The 24,207-nt window shown below is 45.0% G+C and overlaps 1 protein-coding gene across 6 annotated transcripts in view; it reads right to left on the bottom strand.

Moving 5' to 3' along the window:
- Positions 1–1,554: 1,554 nt before the first annotated feature.
- hspg2 (heparan sulfate proteoglycan 2) overlaps positions 1,555–24,207 on the bottom strand; it is a 429,897-nt gene continuing 407,244 nt past the window's right edge. For 5 of the 6 annotated variants that reach the window (XM_052039638.1, XM_052039643.1, XM_052039642.1 and 2 more), the window contains 7 exons: positions 18,093–18,143; positions 12,685–12,760; positions 11,919–11,997; positions 7,235–7,305; positions 5,036–5,119; positions 4,082–4,185; positions 1,555–2,599 (listed from right to left, as the gene is read on the bottom strand). In XM_052039638.1, the coding sequence (XP_051895598.1) occupies positions 2,427–2,599; positions 4,082–4,185; positions 5,036–5,119; positions 7,235–7,305; positions 11,919–11,997; positions 12,685–12,760; positions 18,093–18,143 (638 nt within the window). In that variant the 3' untranslated portion in view covers positions 1,555–2,426. The remainder of the gene's footprint in view (positions 2,600–4,081; positions 4,186–5,035; positions 5,120–7,234; positions 7,306–11,918; positions 11,998–12,684; positions 12,761–18,092; positions 18,144–24,207) is intronic. The other variant, XM_052039640.1, reaches the window with a different exon arrangement.

The raw sequence follows: 24,207 nt of genomic DNA, 5'->3' as shown, positions 1-24,207 counted from the left end.
AAAGTAACCGTGGAAGAGAATCTCATTTTCTGATTACTCTAGTAGTCCGCAGCAATAGTGCTTAAGTGAATGTGATGTATATAGGAGTGGCATTCTTCATATATATCTTTCTAAATCAGAATGAAAATTAATTACTGCAGTTTTCTATTGTGAAGCCATAGGCATCTCACTAACAAAGAATGATGTGAAGAAAAATGAAGCCTTTATAAATTATTCTATTTAACAAGAGTAAGATTATTAATTCTTTATGGCTTTCCACACACACACGTACACACACATACACACATACACACGCAAAATCGAGGGGCTGTAGCAAATCTGCTCAATTTTATAGTAACATACTATTAAATTGGTAGCTGAAATACTGATTCACCAGTTGAGGAATCAGATCTCATTAATACTGCAATTGATGGAGGAGAATGCCTTTGATTAAAAGAAACACAGAAAATTATCAGATATTACAATAACATTCAAAGGATGCTGTACATATAAGTAAATGGATAGATAAATATTAAGTACTAACATATGTTGTGTGTGTGATTGCCTTGGCTATGCTCAGAGAGAGAGAAAGAGATGTCAGTAGTTCTAATAAAGCATTGACTATGCAAGAGTGTTCTGACTTTGTTTTAAAAATAAGTTGGTTATGTCTCCAGCAAACATTTTTTTACAAAAGGTTCACAAGATGGCTAGTTAATTAATCAATGAATTCAGAATTGGAACACTGATAGTGTTTCATGTTTCAAAGTAAAATTTCAATCCTTCATTTAGCTTGAACATATTCCTGCACCCGTATTGGGAATGGTATATTGGTACCAGAGGTCACTAGTTCTTTCTTGATCTTATGTACATCTTCACTGCTTCCTTGCTGTATATATGGCAATGCATTACCAACAGTTCAAAAATAGCTCTCCAGTCTGGGAGATTGGATCTGAATACTAAATTTAATGGAGTCCCTTGGCATTTACCTCACTTAAAAAACAGAAACACTCAACTCCTTAAAGCCTATTCACAGCAGGGTTTCCACCTTATACCAATGAAACAACACCCCAAAGTAAAAAGAACAAGGTTCACAAGTTTCAATTTCGCTGGATTAATTTTTCACCTTTGGGAATCCCATTCGCTGTCTAAAGGAAGTAATTAACGTGAAAACAATCAGTACATTGTCAAGTGTCTCAGTTGTGAGTTGAAGGGACATTGTGTTCATTGTACTTTGGAGTTGCTGCAGTATAACTTAATGTCGAAGCCTTCACCATGTCTAACCTGCACATTAATGCAGCACACACAGTACATGTAAGCAACTGAAAAGCCAGCTAAATATTTTTTGGAGACAATGCCCTTTAATGGTTTGTTGATTTAAACTCTGGTATTTGCTGAATTCCTTTACTTCAAAATATAATGGCCTTGAACAGAGTGCCTTCGTGAAAGGCTTAAGAATAAGGCACAGTCAGGATCAAGTGTTGTTCTTTCGGGATGTAGAGGTCACTGACAAGGTCCATTCCGAACTGTGCCAAAATCACCTTGTACCTGTTTACAGCACATAAATTAACAAATATAATGGATTCGATTTCTCACCTTGGCCTGCTGGAATTTGGACTTGCAAACTCTGGATCACTAGTGGGAAACTAACCTTTACAGAACAATTTTTAATGACACTTTCCCCTTTTCCTTAAGGTGTTGTCATCTGACAGTTTTCTGTTCAGTCCCCCACTGGAATCCAAATCCTTCACTAACGTTGTTCCTTATTCTTCTATGAAGCCGTTCTGCACTTTATCCCTGTCATGCCAACATGCACACCATACGATCCAGGGTCATGTTTAAGCACAGACTTGGATTTCCGCATTGCTGAACAATTGGTAAATCAGTGATACATACGTGCAGGAAATGGCTGCCAATCTAACTGACAGAAGTAACATCGTTATAAACTCTTGCTACATGGGTACCAATTCAGATTTTTGTATATCTTATACAATGATAAAGCTCCTACCAGGACCAGCCATCCAATACTTTAGCGCAAAACTTTCAGGTATGCAACTTGTGAACCTTTTCCTTAAACAAATGAATTGGGCCTACTTAAGTAGAGACAAACCGGGCCAGTGTGCCTTAAAACCCAGAGACCATGGTAGCAGAGAGATTCCCAGTTGTTCTTGTTCACCTACATTCCAAACTTCAGTGCTAGAGCAACCTAAATCCATAGGATCATCAGCCTCGAAGGATAATGCTGGTGTTCTTGTATGGCTATTGTAGTACAAAATAAATCGATCTGAGTTGTCGAAACCTTCATTCAACAGAATACAATTAGATGACATTGCGATGATTTCTTTTTGGTTAAAATGGACTGCATTAAAGAACACAAAACAATCCAATTTAATAGCAGCAAAGCACCTTTCCCCAGAAGTCTCTACTTTGCCTTCAGTGAATCCGAATGTCTACGACTGACACTCTTCAGCATTTACCCCTCCCTCGGCGTGAACCTGCAGGTCAACGGGCTGAACACGATGCTGTCCAGGTCTTTTATTTACAAGGACCACTTTCCTGATGCAGCCAGTAATTCCAGAGGTGAACTTTCCCCCTGTGAAGTATTTAACATCTGGAGCTCCACCTGAAGACAAAAAGGAAGTGTTAAACCTGGGCAGAAGCACTGGTCGAAATTCTGCTGAGCTGTGCAGTGGTGTGAGGGGCCGGTACAGAATTTGGATCAGACAGGCCAAGACTGTACAAGTGGGTTTCTATTCCAAAAGTTAAAAATAAATTGCATTCGTGAATAATAACAATGCACAACATTTTTAATGCAGTGTAACCTCCCAAGGGAGTGTTCTTAATTATAACCTGACACTGAGATATAGATGGACAGATAATGTAAACCATGGTCTGTGAGGGAGGTTTAGGAATAAGAAGTAGGGCAGGCACGGTAGTGTAGCGGTTAGTGTAACGCTATTACAGCACCAGCGACCCGGGTTCAATTCCCGCTGCTGTCTGTAAGGAGTTTGTACGTTCTCCCTGTGTCTGTGTGGGTTTCCTCCGGGTGCTCTGGTTTCCTCCCATATTCCAAAGACATACGGGTTAGGAAGTTGTGGGCGTGCTATGTTGCTGCCGGAAGCGTGGTGACACTTGCGGGCTGCCCCCAGAACACTACGCAAAAGTCGCATTTCACTGTGTGTTTTGATGTACACGTGACTAATATCTAGGGAGGTTTAGGGGAGCTATTCCAAAGCTTAGAGTCTTGATAACTGAGGTACAGCTGCCAAAGGTGGAGCAGTTAAAGGACTCTGTGCTCAACCAGCTGTCCCAGGGACACAGACCAAGGCAAATGTCAGCTGCTGCTGGAAGATCATCAACTTAGTGCTCAAAACTTGTTGGTCTTCCAGTGCAAGGAGCTGTCGGCAACCGAATGCTGCAGGCAGGCACGTTCCAAGGTGCAGGAGAACATGCTGAGGGATGTTGGTGCAGCCACTACAAGGGTGCTAGAGAGAAATGCCTCAGTACTGGGTCTTGCTACTGAAAACAAAAGGTCAGGGACCTGCCCAATAACTTCTCAAACTTATCACTAAAAGAATGTTGGGATTGAAAAACTGATGCCCTGTTGACGTAATGTAGATACTGTAAGCCAATGTAGTGATAACCTTTGAACAGTGAATGAAGATATTGCCATGTCCTTTAATGTGTAACTGTATATTTTATGAGATATTAAACTGAGGCCCTGACATGCCATCAGACAGATTTAACATATCCATTAGCTCCATCTAAAGTAGAGCAGGAGGTTCTCCCTGTGTCCTGGGCCACATGAACCTCCCCACAATCATTAAAATGAATCAACTGGCCTTTTATCTCATGGCTGCAGTGGGATCTTGCTGTGTACAAGATGGCAACAGGCTCTCCCTCGAACCCCGCGATGACCACACTTCAAAAGTGATTAATTGGCCGCGACAGGTTGAGATATCCAGGGTTTGAGCACAACTTCCACTGGGACTGGGAAAAGTTTCCTATGAAGTAGCTGCCTATGGAAATGGCTGATCCAGTCTCAACGTTTTATGATAAAATTAAGTGAACTGATGAAATCCATCTAATAAAACTCCAGGCTTACCCAGGTAGATGCTCCCACCGGTGTTCACCATGACCTTGTCACCTTTGGACTCGCCCCTCACAATCTCATCACCATCCAGTTGGATATATCCTGACTTGCCTTCACTATGGAAGAAAAGACCAATGATTACAAACAATAGGGTCTTCCCCCTGAAACAGTAACTCTGTTTCTCTCTCCACAGATGAACCTGACTTGCTGGGCGCTTCCAGTGTTTCTGTTTTTATTTGCTTAGCACTTCTAACATCTGTAATATTTGATTTTCAGTAACCTATTTTTCGACCACTCATATCAAGCTGCAGGGACCATAATGATCTCGAGAATCATTCTGATTAAGGCTGTGAGCAATTGCTGCAAAATTCAGAAACTGATTTACTGAGATTACAATTAGAATAATCGCTCTGTATGAAGATTGATGTGAAAAATTAACCTTCCCCTTTTAGATGCTGACCAGCTTCTTGAGAATTTCAAACTTCCTCCTGATTTTGTTTGTGATTTGCAGCTTTACATTACTGTTAAGGATTGGGACTAATTTCCAGTCTCAGCAAAATATTCCAGCCCAAATCTAGGGTGCACTCACAGCCTTAGAGCGGAGGTTGGCCTGTGGCCAACGTTGTAACCCGAGCTCCTTCTGCCTGTTGGACATGTAGTATCTCACTGCAACATTTGAAGAAGGGAATGGTGCATCCTAATCAAATCCCCTAGATCTCACTCATTGTTTCATTTGTGGTTTATAAATCTTGTGCGTTACATAACAACTGTGATGTCACCTCAGAACAACTTTAATGGATCTGAAGTACCTCTGATTCACAAAGGTTTTTTTTTATAAATACAAGATTTGCTTCCTTTCACATCCTCAGCATGCTCCAAGGTTCTCTGGCACTGCTTAATATGCAGCAGGGAATATTGTTGATTGGACATATTAAACTCATTAAGAGGTGGTTTCTATTTTCTTACCGCACAGCAATTATTTTATGCCATTCCCCATCATTGATTGGCTCTTCCGAGAGAATATTAGCTTCACCGCTTCCCAGCTGGTAACTGTGTGCACACAATAAAACACAGAGGAAAGATTACTGATCTGCACCTTAGCTCCAATGACGTGATATTGGTCTATCTCCCCAGATAAAAGCCTTTACATAGTAAGTGGTTGGAGTCTGCTGGGGGAATAGTGGAGACAGATTCAGTCAGGAGCTGGATAGGTATCTGAAAGGAAAGAATTTGCAGGACTATGAGGAGACGGTGGGGGAGTGGGACTGGCTGGAGTGCTCTTACTGAATGGTATGGACTGAATTGATGACCTTCTGTGCTGTAACCATTCAATGATATCTTACCCAATAAGATTCCCTTGACCTCAGCTACGCCATCCTGTACAGGATAAACTGGTTTACTATTATTGTCACATGTACCGAGGTACAGTGAAAAACTTTTGTTCCTTTATTCTTTGCTCTCGCGGGACAGAATGTCAGATTTTCACTATTTGGTTTGTGTGAAAAAAAACTACTCCCTGATCTCACCCCTAGAATGGTCTGGCCTTACACTTTGTCCTGGTATGAATTTACATCTGAGGCAGAGCCAATGGTCCTTGGATAATAATAAGTGATGAAGCAGCAAAAGTGAGATGTATAACACATGTCAGGTTGATAATACAAGTGAGGACTGTGCTGAGAATCACCCTCTGTGGTCCGTCTGCAGTCTGTTATACTCCATGATGACTGTTTGTGAAGACGACTTACATATTCGGGATTGGAAGAACACAGTTATAAAATGCACGCCATGAATACACAGGCCCTTCATTACTGAGAGAGTGCTTCCTGGTCAGAGGTGCTCTCTTCTGGTGGGGCATTAAATCAAAGGACCCGGTTGAACCTAAGACATTCTATTCACCCTTTGAGGGAGTGTGCAAAGTTCTCATTGCTGCCCTGGGCAACAGTTATCGCTAAATCAACATCACCAGAACAGATTATCTGCCCCCAGCCCAGCACTGGGAGGAGTGCGTTATGTTTAATTTGGTAGACCTACATTTCTCCAACTGAATGGCACTTTCCCACATTGCATCAGTGCACTTCATTCACAGGGAGGTGCTTTAAGATGTCCTGCTGTTTGTGGAAGGTTCTACATAAGTACATCTTTTATCAATTGACCTGGAACTGTCTGATGATCCATGCCACCATGAGCATGCTGATCTCTCCGATAGGAATGGGACCCAAGATTCCTTGCGATCCACTGGCTTCACATGGTGGGTCTACCAATCAGATAAAGCAGCTCAGTGCCAAGACTAGGATGGGTTCACTGATCTGAGATGGGTGACTGGCTGTCAACCCATGATCGACTCTGGAATCTGAGGTGAGAAAAGAAGAAGTGGGCCAAGGTTCTGGTTCTCTCCAGTGGTCCCTGCCATTAGCTTGACTGATGAAGTCTCTTAACTGGTCTGCTGGAGCCATACTGAGGCCAGGGCTCAGCTAAATAAACAGATGAGTGAGCTTCCCTCTCAGAATTTGCTGAGTCCAAGACTGGCCTGGGAGGGAAGTTAAACCCCATTGAGGAACTGGGAGTGGAACCTGGGGGGCAGTGACTGAGGTTACGTTCATGGTGCTTGGGGGAAAGGGTCCTCCTGTGCTGGCCTGCTCAACAGGAGTAAAAACTGATCTTTGCAGCATCTTTACTGGGTGAGATTGGTCAGGAACTCACTGCCCCCTGACCAGTTCCATCCTGAGATAACAGCCGAGGTCTGATGCTTTGTGCATTTTGTAGGACCCAGCTCCTGAAACCATCGGGTAGTTCCGTCACCAGGAAAAAGGAGAAGAAAACAAACATGTTTAAGTCGTGACTTCGGGACATCTCAAAGCAAATACAGTGCTATTGAAATCTGACGTTATAATGTAACTGCCCACAAGGAATAGCGGGACAGTAAATGATTTGATTTGTACCAAGGGATCCTTTACATTGACCAAAGAGAGACAACGGGGCCTTGCTTTAATGTGTCACCCATAAACAGCAGCACAGTCCCTCAGCAGTTCCCTGAGTGCCAGCCTATGTGTATGGAGTGGGACTTGAAACCTCAAGCGTCACATTCGGGGGTGATAGCTGTCTTCAGCCAATCTACAGGCCGTGGTCACCCACATACATGAATTTGTCACGCCTGGCCAGGCTTACCTGAAGAGCACGTGGCCGTTCTGGAGCCCGAGAGCGACATAGTCTTTCCCTTTTCCACTTTCTCCATGTTTCTACAGACGAAAGAAAGCTTGTTATCGACAGCAATCAGTCACTCCCAGTGAGCTACAAACGCCGTTGGTTGGGTGGTAGTGAAAGCCTGAACGATTCCATCCCCACAGCTTTCCACACACATTGGTCCCCTGACACTGTCACTTTTCCCCTCCCACTGGCTTCTGCCGACCAGGATGAGTCCCATCACCAGGAATGCTCTGACCACAACCTTGCACAGTTTAATTCTCCCATCCCTCCATGGCGATTGAGAATGTTGAACTCACCTCTAAATAAGGATGATGTGCCAGTGCTGCAATTGCTGCATTTGGGATGAAGCAAGCAGGAGTGAGAATGGGCCACTTCTGCTGACCCATCTGTTGTTTGGGGGAAGCATGATGTACGGTAATAATCCGGCACCCTTGGGACTTTGGTGGTGCCAGACTGACAGGTTTTCCACGCTGTTGGATGTTGCTCCTATTATTACCCAAGCACACTTTCATTTCACTTCTGTTACATGTGGTATAACACATCCTCCAGTGAATCCAGCCAGTGCTAAATAAACAAGCACACCGGCCGTATTCTGGAGCCCAGCTCCCATTCCAGACTAATGAGTTAGTCGGATTATCAGGATTTCCAAAAAGTCAGAAGCTGGATCATCGGAGGAGCAAGGAGCAAGCTTAAAAATTCAGCAGTTGGAAAGATGCAGAAATGAAGGTTGGAATGGATACTTTGATGTAACAGAGAAATGGAATAAGTGAGGACACAACCTACAGCACATACTGCTCTCCTCATCACCTCGTGGAGTGTGGCTGGTGTAAGGTGACTGCCATGATTTTAAGCAATGACTTTGATGCTTCAATGTTTGGGTGAGGTTAGTTTACTCTAACCTGTGGAAACCCTTACATCTTACATTCCAGAAGGCACTGCACCAGTTTGTGTCTGCTTCTACCTGCTCTAGAATAAAGGTCAGAAGGGGTTCTGTATGTGGAGTTCTCCCCCACTCAATGAGAGCTTGTAATCATCTCACTTCATGAGTATTTGACTCATTCATCAGTCTCAACCATTAGCCTGGAAATCTGAAATAAAAACAGACAATGCTGGAAACATTCAGCAGGTCAGGCAGCATCTGTGGAAAGAGAGAGTTGATGTTTCAGGCTGAAGACACCTCATCAGAACTACCTCTGTAACTCTGTGTTTGCACCTGTATCTCCGCCCGCCTGTCTGTTGTATCGTGCACCTGTCTGCAGCTCTGCACATCCACTACACATGTCCGTGGCTCATTGTGTGCATCTGTATTTCTGTGCACGAGTCTGTGTCAGTATAGGTGCATGTGGCTCTGTGTGCTTGACTGTGTCTGCAGGGATGTCTACAGCTCTGTGCATGTGTGTACCTGTCTGGGTGTCCGTAGCTCTGTGTGTATTCACTTGGTTGTCGACATCTTTGTGTGTTTGTCTGCATTGGTGTGGGTGCCTATCGCTCTGTGTGTGAAGCTGTATCTGTACAGATGTCTATATCTTTCTGCACAAGACTGTATCTCTATGGGTGTCTGTAGCTCTGTGCACTTGTCTGTGTTTGTATGGGTATCTACAGCTCTGTGTGTGAATCTGTATCTGAATAGATGTTTTTATCTGTCTGCATGAAACTGTATCTCTCTGGTTATCTGAAACATGGTGCACTCGTGTGTATCTCTACGGGTGTCTATTGCTCTGTCTACTTTTCTGTATCTCAATGTGTATCTAGAGCTCTGAGCGCATTTTGTATTTCCCTGAACATACATATATATCTCAGTGTGTGTGTCTGTATCAAACAGCAAATCTAATATCTCTTGTATCCATAAACCCAGATATAAAGTGCAATATGATCCATTACTTAGAAAAACACCAAAGACTGTGTCACCTCTCTCACTACAAAATAGGTAAACTCTTTTTTCCCCAGATAGAAATTCAGATAATGAGGCCAGCTGAAACATCATGTGCTGATGTATTAGAGGAAATATAATAATCTTTCTCTATTTTTGAAAATTAGGCATTGTCAGCTCCTTAATGGCCCTGATGTATCCCTCATCCTATCTACACATGGGCTGACCCTGAGACTTCAGGATCCGAGAGTGCACGGGACATTCTGTCTGCAGTACCTTGGCATTTGCTTCACAGTCATGGGACTGTTCATAAATTACTGAGAGTAGTTCTGGACAACTCCCAGGTCTTCTATTCAAGCCAAGAACACTGACACCAACACAGTCTTTCCCTGTTCTCAGTGTGTGAGTGCTCTTATTGAGGAGATCTGAAGTAGCTCCATCCTTTCAATGGTTTAACATTGCAGATGAACAAACCCTGCTGCAAAGTGGATGGGCTGTAGGCTGACACAGGGCCAGATGAGGAGCAGTGGCAGAGGGGGACCACACAAGACCAGACTGTATTCCTCTCCTGTAGGGCACAAGTCTGGAGCTCCTTCAACAGGGATTGAAGGGAAGTCATGTGTCACCCGGTGGCAGAACAGCTCATCGCAGCTCTGAAAACCACTGACAAATGCTTGACCTCTCAAGGAGCCTTGTGTTGAAGGAACCTCAGCATCCTGGTGAACTGATGATTTGTGGACAAACGATAGAGCAGTGGGACAATTTACAAAGCTGTAACATCTTGACATCAGTGCCTTCAAGTGTTTGCATGACTGGAGTGTGGGCCAGTGTTTGGCGTGAAGGTATTGATACTGGTGCTCTGAAGAACAATCCTGTATACAGAGGTACGACCTCAGTGACTGCTGTCAGGATGAGCCCAGACTGATAGGAAAGGAGGACAGTTAAAGGCATTGAAGAGGTTCAGTGCATAATTTGCATATTTCCTTAGGACACAGAAGAAGGCCATTTGGCCCATCGAAACTCTGTTGGCTCTCAGAGCAATCCCATCAGTCCCATTCCCTCATTTATCTCCCTGTAACCTGTTTCCTCCTACATGACCTTCAGCTCCACCCCCCAATTCTCTGAACATCCACCCACCAAAGGGACAATTTACAGCGGCCAATTACCTCTCAGCACGTCTTTGGAATGTGGGAGGCGACCAGAGCACCTGGAGGAAACTCACACCATCACGGAGAACGTGAAAACTCCAAGCACACAGGACCTGAGGTCGGGATCGAACCTGGGTCGCTGGAGCTCTGAGGCAACAGCACGATCATTGTGCTTAATTGTCTGAACTTTGTGGAAGGACAGAGCTATGGGAGATTCCACTTGTGACATCTCTCCATTCAACAGGACCACATATGTCCAAGCAGGCACAGGATCTGTGGATCACCGAGGGAGGATCAGCCAAACCCAGCCAGGAAAATCAGGAAGGGCTACCACACAAGGTCTCAAAAGCCTCACACCAAGGTTGCGGGGTAGTCTAAATTCTTCTAAAAAAAAGGCTGTCTGAAAGATTCAACACCTCATTCCTTGGAGATCAGTGACCTCCTGCACCGCCTTGCACCTGTGCTGCACTACCTTGTCAATGGAGGTCAAGGTCAAGGTCAAGGTCAAGGGCACCCTCAGCTTCCCATCCTCAGGACGTTTCCATGCTGCTACCGTTGATCCCTGCTGCAGTAGGGTGACTGCCCGAACCCCACCCTCAGGGAGAGGAGATCTTATCTAATTATCCATTGGCCTACATTGTAGGTGTCCCCACAGTGCAGGCGTTTAGCGACTGTACTCATCTTGTCTCTGGTACCTCCTACTTGCAGCACATGGCTGCAACCCTGGACAAAGAATGTGCTGCCTGCAGCAATGTGCTTCACCAGTATGTCCGAGTCCCTCTGACCCCTTGGCAGAACTCTCCCACCTTCCCGCTGTCATTATAGCATCCATTCTTCAGGCAGCAACACTCTGCAGTAGCTAGAAGAGTGCTGCAGTTCTATAGGCTCACACCTATGAGACTAAACTCCCATGGAAGAACTTGCAACAGATCAGAATAATAGCTCATACTGAAACTTATACACGCAGTGTTACACTAGGAAACCCATACCTGGGAAACTCACAGTTGAAGATATTAAAATTATTGAGACACAAGAGACGGCAGATGCTTGAATCAGTAGCTAAAAGCAAATTGCTGGACAACTGGGGGGTTGAGAGGTGTCAAAGAAGTGTGACGTTTCAGACTGAGGGTGCAGGGGGAGATAGCCGGTATGAAGAGGTGAGAGGGAGGGGTGAGGCAGGGGCTGGTAGCAGATAGGTGAGGTGGGGGATGATGGGCAGATGGGACGGGTGGGGGAGAGGGAGGAGGGAGTTGAGAGACAGAGGCTGTGGGTGACAGGTGGTAACAGAGAAGGGGAAATTTTCTTCTTGTGGATAGAGCCGGGTGGGGGAGGGAAGGGGGAGGCCAGGGGAGAAGAAATCCAGTGGATAGATGTGTGGGTGATGGGCAGATGGTGGGGGAGGGTGTCAAATCTAGGTAACGGTGGGAAGTGGGGCAAGGGGGACGGAGTAATCGAAAAGGTGAACAAAAGGAGAGAGAACCTAGATGGACCAGAAGGAGTGGGAAAGGAAGGTGGGGGTGTGTATCACCTGAAACTGGAAAATTCAATGTTCCCACCACTGGGCTGTAGGCAGTTTCTAAGCTCAAATGTTGACATTAGCATGTGAGGGCATAATCCAAGTACTTACCACACCCTGCCAGAGCAAGAGGCCATCGAGTGTTGTTGTGCGAACCTCCATCTCAATAGTTTCAGGGGCAGACGGGGAACTGTGGACAACCATTAAATGGAAGGTCATTACATTTCTCAAGAAGGCTCTGCATCTTCCTGGTAAGCCCCGTGGTGGAAGAAACTCTCCGGGTTTAAAGGTCCATAATACCAATGGTCCAGCTCTAAGGTCGGACTGATCCCTCTTGAAGGCTGCCACTGGTCCCAGCCTTCTCCACCGCAGGCCGCGTGGCCTGATGTGTGATGAGACCTTGGCTCACCCAGTCAAGGTTCAAGCGTGGTTGGGGCAGGCTCAGTCTGATGGGGTATCAGTTACCCAAATGACCTCTGAAGGAAGCTGACTGACTGTTAACAACAGAAGTGAAGGATCAACCCCATCTATGGATCGGAACTTTCTAAAAATGTCTTTGTCAGGATAACGTGAGGATCATTAACCTGGGAATTAACCTGTCCAAATTCAGTTGAACCTGCACCCTCCACACCTCTACATCCCGGAGGTAACTGCTCAACACAGAGACCATGTTGGCTCGACTCACTGAGTGGATTCAGGAGTCACAGCTCATCACCAGAGACCAGCGACTGCCCCGTGGAGCTCAGCCCGTGTAAACGCCACGCACCCTGCCCCCTGCAAGGCCACCTCCCACTCCCGCACAGCCACACCACCCCCTCTTGCCCAGAACAGCCCCCCCCCCCGTTCATCCACTGCCCCTGTACTACAGCGTCCTTACCTCCGTGGGAACATCTGTTTTGGTAAAACGATATATCCCCCACTGTGAAAGTGAGCTCCATACTGCACAGGAGAATCTGCACAGACATAACATTTAAAGATAAGATTACCATCAATCCACAGCGACAGAGCACTGATTAACTTTTCAATCAGTCACAGACACATTCCATTATACTCTGAGCTATCACATCCCACCTGATCTAAAACTTGGTCCATAGCAAACTGCTGACAAAGGTATTACTGAACCACCGTACAGAGGTGTTGCCCCTGCCTGCTAATCCTTAAAATGTCTCCTTCTCTCCACTTGGTTTTAGTTTTTATTTTGCAACGTGTAAACTAATGTGCAAAGCTTGAATCTGATCAAGTGAAACTCGAAGAGCAGAAACACTCACTGCAGCTGCTACAATAATTCAGACATTCAGTAGGTCCTGCAGAGTCCACGGAGGAACCTGTCAATGGCACAGACTGATCACTTCCACACGGCAACACCAGCTTGATCAAAAAGCAGGTGAACGAAATGAACTGCACTATATACACAGCCAGTCCACAGCCGTCAGCGGTGACCCAGAGATTTTTTTTGTTGTTTAGACTGCCTAATGAAATCCCTGCTGCTCTGAGATTTCCTGCCTCATTAGATGAACAAGCTCAATAAAAATAACATTTTCTATGGGAGGCACTTTCAACCCACAGAGTTTAGATTGGTGCACAGAACAATCTCATTCCCCCAATAATTTTCCCTGTAACCTATTTCCTCTACATACTCTACAATTCACCTACACACTTGAAGCAAATTACAGAGGGAATTAACCTACGAACCTTCACATCCTTGGTCACAGGGAGAACATGCAAACTCCACACAGACAGCACCGGAGGTTAGGATTGAACCTAGGGCTTTGGAACTGTGAGGCAGCAGCCCTTCTAGTTGTGTCTTGTGTCAAGGGCTTGTCAAGGGTCTTGGGGCTTCTTCCATCCTGGTACTGCAACTTGAGGGTGACTAAGGTTCTGCCGTAACCTCTCATTCCTGAGTTGTAGCTTATGGGTTAGTGTTAGGTCCACTTCAGAGAGTTCAGTATAAAACCATGGCTGATACTCCAAAGCAGAACTGAAGGAAAGCTACACTGTCAGAGATGTACTCTGGATAAAATGTTAAAGTGAGGCCCCTTCTGTTTTCTCCAGTGGATGGAGAAAAGGTACACATGTGGTCGTGTCATCCAGATGTACTTATAGAGTCATATAGCACGGAAACAAGCTGTCCAGCCCAACTCACCCATGCTAACCAAGATGTCCATCTAAGCTGGTCCCATTTGCCTGCATTTGGCCCATATCCCTCTGAACCTTTCCTATCCATGGAACCTGTCCAAATGTCTTTTAAACATTTTTATTGTACCTGCCTCAACCACTTCCTCTGGCAGCTCGTTCCATATACCTACCACCCTCTATGTGAAGAACTTGTCCCTCTGATCCCTTTTAAATCTTTCGTCTCTCACCTTAAAACTATGCCCTCTAGTCTTTGATTCCCCTTCCCTGGGAAAAAAGACTGTGTGCATTCACCCTATATATGCCCCTTGTGATTTTATACAAATTGCTCGTTCCTCAGTCAAAGTAGTTAAGGAAACAGTTTATCCCGTCCTTATCATATTGCAAATGTGGGATCTTGCTGTGTGCACTTTGGCTCCCATGATCCTGCATTAGGACAGTGACTACACTTTTTGTTGTCTTTGGGACATCTGGTGAGGGTGAAAAGTCTATCAAAGTGGAAATTCCTAAGGTAATAGGTGGAAAAATAAAACTGTAAGCGCCATACACTCTACATATGAATGCAGAATATAAGATAGTCCCCAAATGACTTCCAGTGACTACAGCAGGGACTCATCCCCTTGAGACCACGTATGATGGATATGGAGTGTACCAGCAGATTGAATCTGATGCCAGTACAAACAAAAATCAAGAGTTAATCAGTACCAGTCACTAAAGTGTGAGGATTGTAGTTTACATTCAGAGTTCTTTTAATAATTACTGGAGCTTTGCTTAAGTGTTTTATGAATCTAATGCTTAGTTGTAACCCAATACTCTCGGTGCAACTCATTCTATGGATTTTCAACAATTTTAACTCCATCCTTGGGAAGATGAGCAAGAGATTTTTTAAAACACATTTACAGGACGAGAGTTCCAACATTCGTTACCCATCTCTGGGTGCCATTTATTTTCTTATAAGGCAGGACGTATTTTTTTCGTCAATGGAAATAGTTTTTACATTAACTCACAAACAATAAAAATATTAATACTTTCACTCATGACCTAGTCAATTGCGCTTTCATTGAAAACTTAGTTCTGTACAAAACTTTGAATGAAAGTGATCACCGGATATGTGGCTGATTACTCAATTTGGGTAACCATTTTACAGAATTTGCAATCTCGGACTATCACCAACTACCATCTGTGGGTGATAGGGTTAATTTTGTTAAAGCAATTTGTGAATTCTTTCATATAGTGCCTTGAGCTATCTTTTGTATGGCTACAGATGTATCGTGCCAAACAAGGAGAAAATTGTACATCGGAAATGCAGTTGGAGAAGTCCATTCATAGTCCTTAAATGCACCATAACCAAATTTCCCAACTTAAGACAGTGGCACCAAACAGTGTTCCAAGGTGAATAAGGAGTCAACGAGTTCTGAACCTTACACTGTAGCCTGTTGAACTTTCAACTGAAGGGGTTCTGGAGTAAATGGTTAAGGCAACATAACGGAGGGCATTCTTCTCCCTCAAGAGTTTACAAAGACAATAAGGGAACTATGATAAAGGACTGGGTTTCATTACAATAGATATTTTGAAGACACTACATGAAAGTGTTAGTAATGACCATTTGTAGTCAAAGCTAAATGATGCACTAGGGGTTGGATTGAGGCTTTCAGCTTGCCCTCATCCAAGCCAACTGCAAATATTGTCCACCACTTTTACTTTGTTGCTCATTCCACTTTCCTCAAATACTGAGAAGCAACAGTCGAGCATTGCTCCCACCCATAACTGTGATAACTTCTAAATCTTAATGGAATCATTTTTCCAGCCAATCACTGAAGAGGATCCAGTTGCTCAGGTGGCTACATGTGTAATTGAGATGGACTCCTGGGTAAAGGGATGGAGTGAGTGAAACAAGGCAGCTTGGCCAACCAGCAGTCGCGTTCTGTTGGCTGCAATCAGCTCAGTCAGTGGTGGCACTGAGGGAAGGCTGAGCATCCACACTCGAAAGGAATCATGTGGGATGCTCAGCATCACCGAAGGAGAAAGAAAAAAACGGAAAAATCTAGGGAAGAGAAGCAAAGAATTGAACTGGAAAATCAGGGAGTGAAGGAATCTCCTGGACTTCATTCTGTGAAGCAGTCAGGGACAGAATCCTCAGTGAACTCAACAAACATGCTGTTTCTCACTTCCAATCATGAGTATTAAATATTAAAGATGGGGAGAAAAGGCGTTCCGGCCAGTTGGAAGTAGGAGGTGATGAGGTGAATCATCATCATCTCCAACCAGACCTGGCGACCCCAGATAAGACTACAGGACAAGGCTCCAGTTAAAGTCTTCGCGGTCCAAAACAGTTGCACTGGAGGGGACTGGCAGCGAGTGCAAGTCGAGAGAGCCATGATGTAACTGTGCGAAAAACTTGCCGATCAGGTTAAAGCCCAGGGCCGGAAAGTTGAGGGACATTTTCCAACTGAGACCCGCAGGCTGCCTTTGCCATCACAGTGAGCGGGAGCCAGGACTTGGAATTGGAGCCGGGAGTTTTCAAAAGCGGTGAGTCTCTGTGCTTGGTGTTCTTTCTCAGTGAGCAGGACCCACACAGAGGCCACTTGCATATTGTTAGTTATAATTGGCTAATTAGCTAGTTGGCAGCAGCCAATAAAAAGATGCTAGGGTTGAGCGGAGCAGCCATTGTTAGAGTGGTTCAGTGTTAGAGTGGGGGGACTGAGGCTTTGGCTCAAGAGGCTGAGTAAGTGACCTAGGTGTGGGGAGTGCGAGCAGCTCTTTAAAAAGAAAGGTTTCAGTAGGAAGGCACAGGTAAGAACAGGTAAGGTCTTTATTTTGTTGTTTGTAAATCCTTGGTCCTTGATTCAGTGTAGGCAGGATGGCAGTTAGGGCAGTGGAATGCTCCTCCTGTAAGATGTGATGTTCCTCAGGGATCTGTAGTAAATTTGCAGATGATACAAAGATTGGTGGTGATGTGGATATTAGAAGACTGGCAGAGGACACAGCGGGACGTAGATCAGTTGCAGATATGGGCGGAGAAATGGCAGATGGAGTTCAGCCCAGCCAAATGTGAGGTGTTGCACCTTGGGAGATCAAATGTAAAGGGACAGTTTACTATTAATGGCAGGACCTTTAACAGTGTTGATGAGCAGAGGGATCTTGGGGTCCATGTTCATCGCTCCCTGAAAGTGGCTACACAGGTTGATAAGGAAGGTAAGGAAGGCATATGGCTTGCTTGTCTTCATTAGTCAAGGCATTGAGCTCAAGAGTCAGGAAGTTATGCTGCAGCTTTATAAGAATCTGGTTAGGCCACATCTGGAGTATTGCATTCAGTTCTGGTCACCCCCATTATAGAAAGGATGTCGAGGTTTTGGAGAGGGTGCAGGAGAGGTTTACCAAGATGCTGCCTGGATTAGAGGGCATGTGCTCGGAGGAGAGGTTGGATAAACCTGGGTTGTTTTTCTCTGGAGCGGAGGAGGCTGAGGGGAGACCTGTTAGAGGTTTATAAGATTGAGAGGCATAGGTAGAAGAGACGGCCGGTATCTTTTCCCCAGGGTTGAAATGTTGAATACCAGAGGGCATGCATTTAAGTGATAGGGGGTGAGTTCAAAGGAGAAGTGCGGGGCAAGTTTCTTCACACAAGAGTCGTGGGTGCCTGGAATGTGCTGCCAGGGGTGGTGGTGGAGGCAGATACAATAGAAGTGTTCAAGAAGCTCTTAGATAGGCACATGAATGTGCTGGGAACTGGTAGGATATGGACATTGTGTAGGCAGAAGGGATTAGTTTAGCTGGACATTTTATTCCTAATGTAATTGGTTTGGCACAACATTATGGGCCGAAGGGCCTGTTCCTGTGCTGTACTGTTCTAGGTTCTAAGACTAAACTACCCAAACATTAAGGGCCCCCGATACTAGGCATCAACAGAGATAAGTGTAATCAAAATCAAACGATATTTCTCCATTTTTGTTCCCGTTGTTGGGCAACATCTGAGCCAGAGGTATCTGCCAGAAATCCACTGCTTCAGGAAAATCCTCTCAGGCTTCAGTGCATCATTTAACAAATGTTAAAAAAACAAATTGTAAGCAACTAGGACTATGGAACCATGCCAAATTAGACACCATCATCACTTCCTGTTAGGTTAAAGGTTAACACAGTGGTAAAGGACATTACCCGCACTACCCTCCATGTGCCACTCTGGTGCTGAGGTAACAGCAGGCATCCCTGTGTAAGTGCAAATAAACTTATTAGCAAGCCATTGTGTCTTGTCACAAACCATTACATACCCTAGACTTTAGGGAACAGAAACATTAATAAACGTGTCTTTGACATAACATTCTTTATAAATGAATGAACCTAACCTTGAAGAAACAGTTCACTTCACAATGTGCTCATGGACCATGTGAACTTCCAACTTAAATCACATTTCCACGTTTTAAATGGCCTGACAGCAGAATAGTGTGAAAATGCAAAGGCAATCACTCGCATTAAAGCTGATCATTGTGCTTCTGGAAGTTCAACGACAGTGAGGGTGCCACGGCGTGCTAGGGAAGCAGAATAAAGGAAGTTGGAAGTCTCATTGGCTGTGATAACATGCTCAACATCTTTTGTTGTTGCACAGACACCAGTGTTCAGTGAACAGAAGCAGGCTACTTGCTCTGAGACTGGAACCCTTTATACATCGACTCCTGAGGCAGTTTTTTATTCTTTTGGAATAAGCAATTGGTTTGTCTGGGAAGTCCAGATGAGTTGCGGCACAAATGCATATTTATGTCCATTGCACTTTTACTTCTTAAATAAATAGCCAGAGCAGTAAAAGCTCTCAGTCCGGAGTCTGCAGAAATTGAAAGCCCAAGCAACAACAGCACCATAAAATGTCCTCCACGACAGGAAGATAAAACATCAGCATCATTATTTCTTGCACAGAGATCATTAACTCAGAAACAAAGCATCTTTTTGGAGGCTATTGTGCAGGTGGTTGGGGTTTCCACAAGTTCCATGTAGATAGCTAACTTTTTATGGGGTATTGGGATGTATATTATGTTTGACGGCAAAGGTCACAATAACATGAAGTAGTCATTCATTTTGATGTGCTGGTCATGTATCAGTTGGATAAATAAAATTTTAACTATTCCACAAGCCTAGATGCTGTAAGAAGCTCTTCCAAAATGTTTCAGACTGCAGCAGGTGTTTGCTGAGTTAAAATTGGAATTAATGCCAGATATTGATGAGAAAAGGGAGCCAAGTACCAACCCACACAAAAAGTGCTGGAGGAGCTCAGCAGGTCAGGCAGCATCTACGGAGGGAGACAAAGAGTCGATGCTTCGGGCTGAGACCCTTCATCGGGACCCAAATAACAACCCAAAGTGCCACCAAAAATCAAGAGACCAGATATCCCAGCAGTGTTCTGCCTGTGTTGGTTCCTCCCCATCCAACCCAAGGCAGGAGACACTGTGATGGGATAAGAATGATATATCTTTATTAGTCACATGTACATCGAAACACACAGTGAAATACATCTTTTGCGTAGAGTGTTCTGGGGGCAGCTCGCAAGTGTCGCTACGCTTCCGGCGCCAACATAGCACGCCCACAACTTCCTAACCTGTATGTCTTTAAAATGTGGGAAGAAACTGGAGCACCCAGAGGAAACCCATGCAGACACAGGGAGAATGTACAAACTCCTTACAGACAGCAGCAGGAACTGAACCCGGGTCGCTGGAGCTGTAATAGTGTTACACCAACTGCTACACTACTGTGCCTGCCCAATAGGATAAAATATATTCTTGGATGGGACTGCTGAAGCTGGTACAAGAACATGTCCCAGACCTGAGCCACTCCATCCTAAGGAAGAGTAGGACCTTACAAAGCCTAAATGAGCAAAGAATAAACAGCCTGTTGATATTCCAGAGGAGCTAATGAGCTCCCAAAACTGATGACCTTATTCTTCTGAAGACAGTGTTTCTCAGGTCTTGATATTCTGCATGCAAAGTCTCAAACAAGCCTCACACAGGAAGACAAAGGAAGTAACTCTCCACTCCTGGTATCCCGAATGTCGGGTCCTCACTGGCCTGCTGACAGAGGGGGGACCAATGACCTCTGTAACCTCAGGGATATCTGGACGAAGCTGTCCTTAGCACTGCAAACCCTGAGAATAAAGAGTTTCCTGAATGTTATGGACATTTGAACTACTTGTGAACAAAGTACTCCTCTTGAAACTCATGCCTCTCAACTGGGTAAGGCTGTGATTGGGTCTGGGTAGAGGGCTGAGGTGTGATCAGTGCTGAGATCCTGTAATCCTCTTCAGTCAGGTCCTGGGGATGAGTTGCGAGAGGTGAACAATGAAGAGAAGTTCAAATTGGAACTTTACCATGTTACAGGAAAATTTAATTTCTGGAAATTGTAAATCCAACCACATGGAGTGAGTGATGGTTAAAATTCAGTGAGTTTGATCCTGCCCAGGGCAATTCTATGTGTGATTCTTCAAATTGCATTGCTTTTTCCCAAGCAAATTCACCTTAGGACTTGTCAGTCACTATTCCTGAAGAACAAGGTTAAACCTACACTGAGTTCCTTGAAGTAACGGCCTGTCTTCAGTCAGGTGAAGAAGCCCTGGGTCCCTAGAGAGTTGATTTAACAATCACGGTCTAAACATAATCAATAGCAGAAAACATTTTGAGGATGAATCTTGTCAATTGCTCCCTTATGACCCACCTTGATATTCAGGAACAGCAAGGAATTATATCAAACAGGCTCCTGATATTTTGCATGTATGTCACAATAAAGATTTCCTCAGCAGCTCCATGATGTACCCGGCATACTTGAAAGATTAAGGAACATTCAGACTATGTACTTACCAAGTCATTTCCCGTTACGAGCTGCAAATTGAATAAAGTTCACCAAAGTGGAAGTAAACACAAGCAATATAGTACTCTTCAAACTTAGGAATTTAATTCCCCGGGCTCTATTACTGCCCCGCACTTGACTCCCCTACTACCAAATGCAGGCAGTGACAAAGAAAGCTGATGAAACAGATGATCTGTGTCCCACTGTGTTTTGTGGGAGCTTGCTGTGCGCAAAATAGCTTTGTGTTTTTCCTACTGGAAAGGGAGGAAAGAACCTTGATCCACAGATCATAAGAATGAGGAGGAGGGTATTTGGCCCCTCGAGCTGACTCTAACATTTAGATGATCCTCAACTCCTCTTGCCCTCTTCAAATAAACATCTTTTGCTTATCTTTATCGATCTTAACTTTCGATATTTAACAATTTACCATCTGTGACCCTCCAAGGTATGGAATTGCAGAGATTTACAATCCCCTACTGAAGAAATTTCTCCTCTTCTTGGTCCTAAATGACTAACTACTTATCCTGAAACTATTGTCCCTTGTCCCTGATACATCTTGAATCGATTAGATGGATTGAGATAAATACAAGTTGCCTCTGCTCTCAGTGCCAACGGAGGATGAATTAATAGGTGAATCGTTTCCTTTGGCTTTTCCCTTCTCAAAAGTTAAAATTACCTCATCCTGAACAACCTGCAGTCTCAATGCACTATTACACGATCACTTCTTCCTACAGACCCTCGGGATCGAGGATGCCTTGCCTCCACTCAGGTTCTGGGTTGGCTGACGAGGGCGAAGTGGGAACTGCAGACTCTTTCACAGATGGGGTAGGCAGTGGCTGATAGGGTGTGTATGTGGACAGTTTGTGAGGTGCTTTGCTTCACCTAATTGTGAAGGGCTTCTGTGTGCAACCGATACATGGGCATGAAGTTCACAACACCACCTTGAATGCTCCTTCTCCACTTGGGGCAGGTCAGAAGATCCCAGAAGTCAGCGGGAATGTTGCACTTCTCCAACGAGGCTTTGAGCATGTCCTTGAATCTTTTCCTCCGTCCTCCTGATAACCTCACCCATGCACAGCTCAGAACAGAGTGTGTGCTTTGGAGGTGTGGTGTTGGGCATGCACATTTCACAGACAAGCAGCATTGTGTAAATAGTTAACAAGAGTTTAGTAAAATGAATCAACACTAATTAAAGATGGAAGCAACCTTAGGCACAAGCAGCATTACTACCTTGACAGAGCTGTCTGGTGTAACTCCTATGACTTCAACATGCAAACATTGCCTTCACTTTTTATTTAGATTCCAAGCCAAAGGACTTGGTGATTATTAACTGTTAGATGTTTACTGGCACCACCATCTTGGACGTATAAGAGAGAACAGGTTACAGGGAAAGTAGTGGGGAAATGGGACTAACTCCTCCAAGAGACAGCATGGAGTCAGTGGCCGATCGGCCTACATATATATCATAAAAATGATGAGAAAAAACCTGAGGTTTCAGAGTGGAGGTGTGAAGCAAGAAAGAATGCCTTACTCCATTCTGAATGAAGGTTGGGACCTCAGGGAATCTGTGACTCACAGCAGTGGGACTGCATCATCTCACCGCCAACACCTTCCACTGACCTTCCCTCACTCTGGAATTCCCCCAGACATTGCAGGAAGAGAGTAGTTTTATTTATTGGTCCTGCTGAACTATTTTCCCCGAGTCATCAGTGGATCCAGGAGTCCTGCAGTCTCAGAGTGTGGGCTTTAGTGAGTGACCGAGAGAGGCACACGTAAATATTATTTTACTATGTTCATCCTAACTTAATAAAGTGAGTAATTTTTAACAGTTAAATTCTTGCAGGCTGTGTTTTTTAAGCTGATGCATGTAGCTTCTGGTGAGCAAGTAAACAAGGTAACTTGAGTGGAGCAAATAACAGAAGGCTGAAGGAACTCAGCGAGTCGAGCAGCATCTGTGGAGGCAGAAGGAGTAAGTGGACGTTTCGGGTCGAGAGGGAAGAGAAAAGATCGTTAGTGTCTGGCAGTATGGGGGTGGGGTGGGACAGTAGGTAATAGGTGGAACCAGATGGGGAGGGGATGATGGGTAGGTGGAACCAGGTTTGGGGGGTGGGGGTGGGAAAGGTAAACAGAGGGAGAAGAAAACCAGGTGGACAGGTGAGTGTGTGTGGGAGGGGAACAGCGGTGGTTTGCGTTACCTGAAGTCGGTACATTCAATCTTCATTCCATTGGGTTATAAGCTACACAACTGAAATATGAGATGTTGTCCTTCCAATTTGCATCTGGCTCCATTTCCCACACGTCTGTTCTTACCCATCCCTTCCCGCAGACAGAACAGCAACAGAGTTCCCTTGGTCCTCACCATTCCCCCAACCAGCCTCCTCATCCAACACATCACCCTCTGCCACCTCCTTTAACTCCAAAGTGATCCCAGCACCAGTCGCCTCTTCCCCTCTCCCCTCTTTTCTGCAGGGATCAATCTCTTCATGACTCCCCGGCCCACCCACCCCTGCCAATCCTCTGGCACTTTCCCCTGCAACCAAAAGAGGTGGAACACCTGTCCCTTCACCACCATCCAGGGACCTAAACAGCACTTCCAGGTGAGACAGAGATTCACCTGCACCTCTTCCAATGCAGTTTTCGGTGCTCATGATGTTGCCTCCTCCATATTGGAGGAGCCAAGTGCAGACTAGGTGATGAAGCACCCACACGGCCATCTCAGCCTTCCATTTACATGCAATTTCAGCTCCCATTCCCACTCCCGCACCAACCTGACTGTCCTAGGCCTTCTCCATTGCTATAGGGAGGCGAAAAACAGATTGGAAGAACGACAGCTCACGTCCTGCTTGGGTAGCTTACAGCCAAATGGTATGAAGATTGAATTTGCAATTTCAGGTAACCCTCGCCCCTGGCGTCCCCCCCCCCCCCCACACACACACCCCTTTGTTCACCTTTCCCATCTCCTTCCCCACCTGGATCCATCTGCCTATCATTCCCACCCCCCAATCTGCCTCCACCTATCACCTACCAGCCTCTATCCCACCTCCCCACATACTGCTATACACAGGCAACCTTTCCTCCTCCCTCTCAGTCCTGATGCAGAACCTCGACTTGAAATTTTGACTTGCACCTTTTGCCTCCACGGATGCTGTTTGACCTGCTGAGTTCTTCCAGTGTTCTATGTTCCAGATTTCAGCATCTGCTGTCTCTTTTGTCTTCATAACTTGAGTGGGGATTTCGGTTTGTAATTGTAATTGCAACCTTGTTGAAGTCAATTATGTTCAACTGTCCGGACTGAGAGATGTTTGAGGGGCTGGTTCCTCCTCATGCTTTTGAATTCCGTAACCCCACAAAATTTTAATTGTCTTTTTGTGTTAAATCCCCTCCTGGCCTCAGTTGCCCCAATCTCTATGAGATCACCGTTCATGAGCGCCACCCACCGCTGGTT

The sequence above is a fragment of the Pristis pectinata genome, chromosome 26 (genome assembly GCF_009764475.1).
Source record: "Pristis pectinata isolate sPriPec2 chromosome 26, sPriPec2.1.pri, whole genome shotgun sequence".
In the NCBI taxonomy this organism is placed as follows: domain Eukaryota; kingdom Metazoa; phylum Chordata; class Chondrichthyes; order Rhinopristiformes; family Pristidae; genus Pristis; species Pristis pectinata.
Note: the sequence above shows the minus strand (reverse complement) of the source record. Positions and strands in the feature narration are given on the sequence as shown.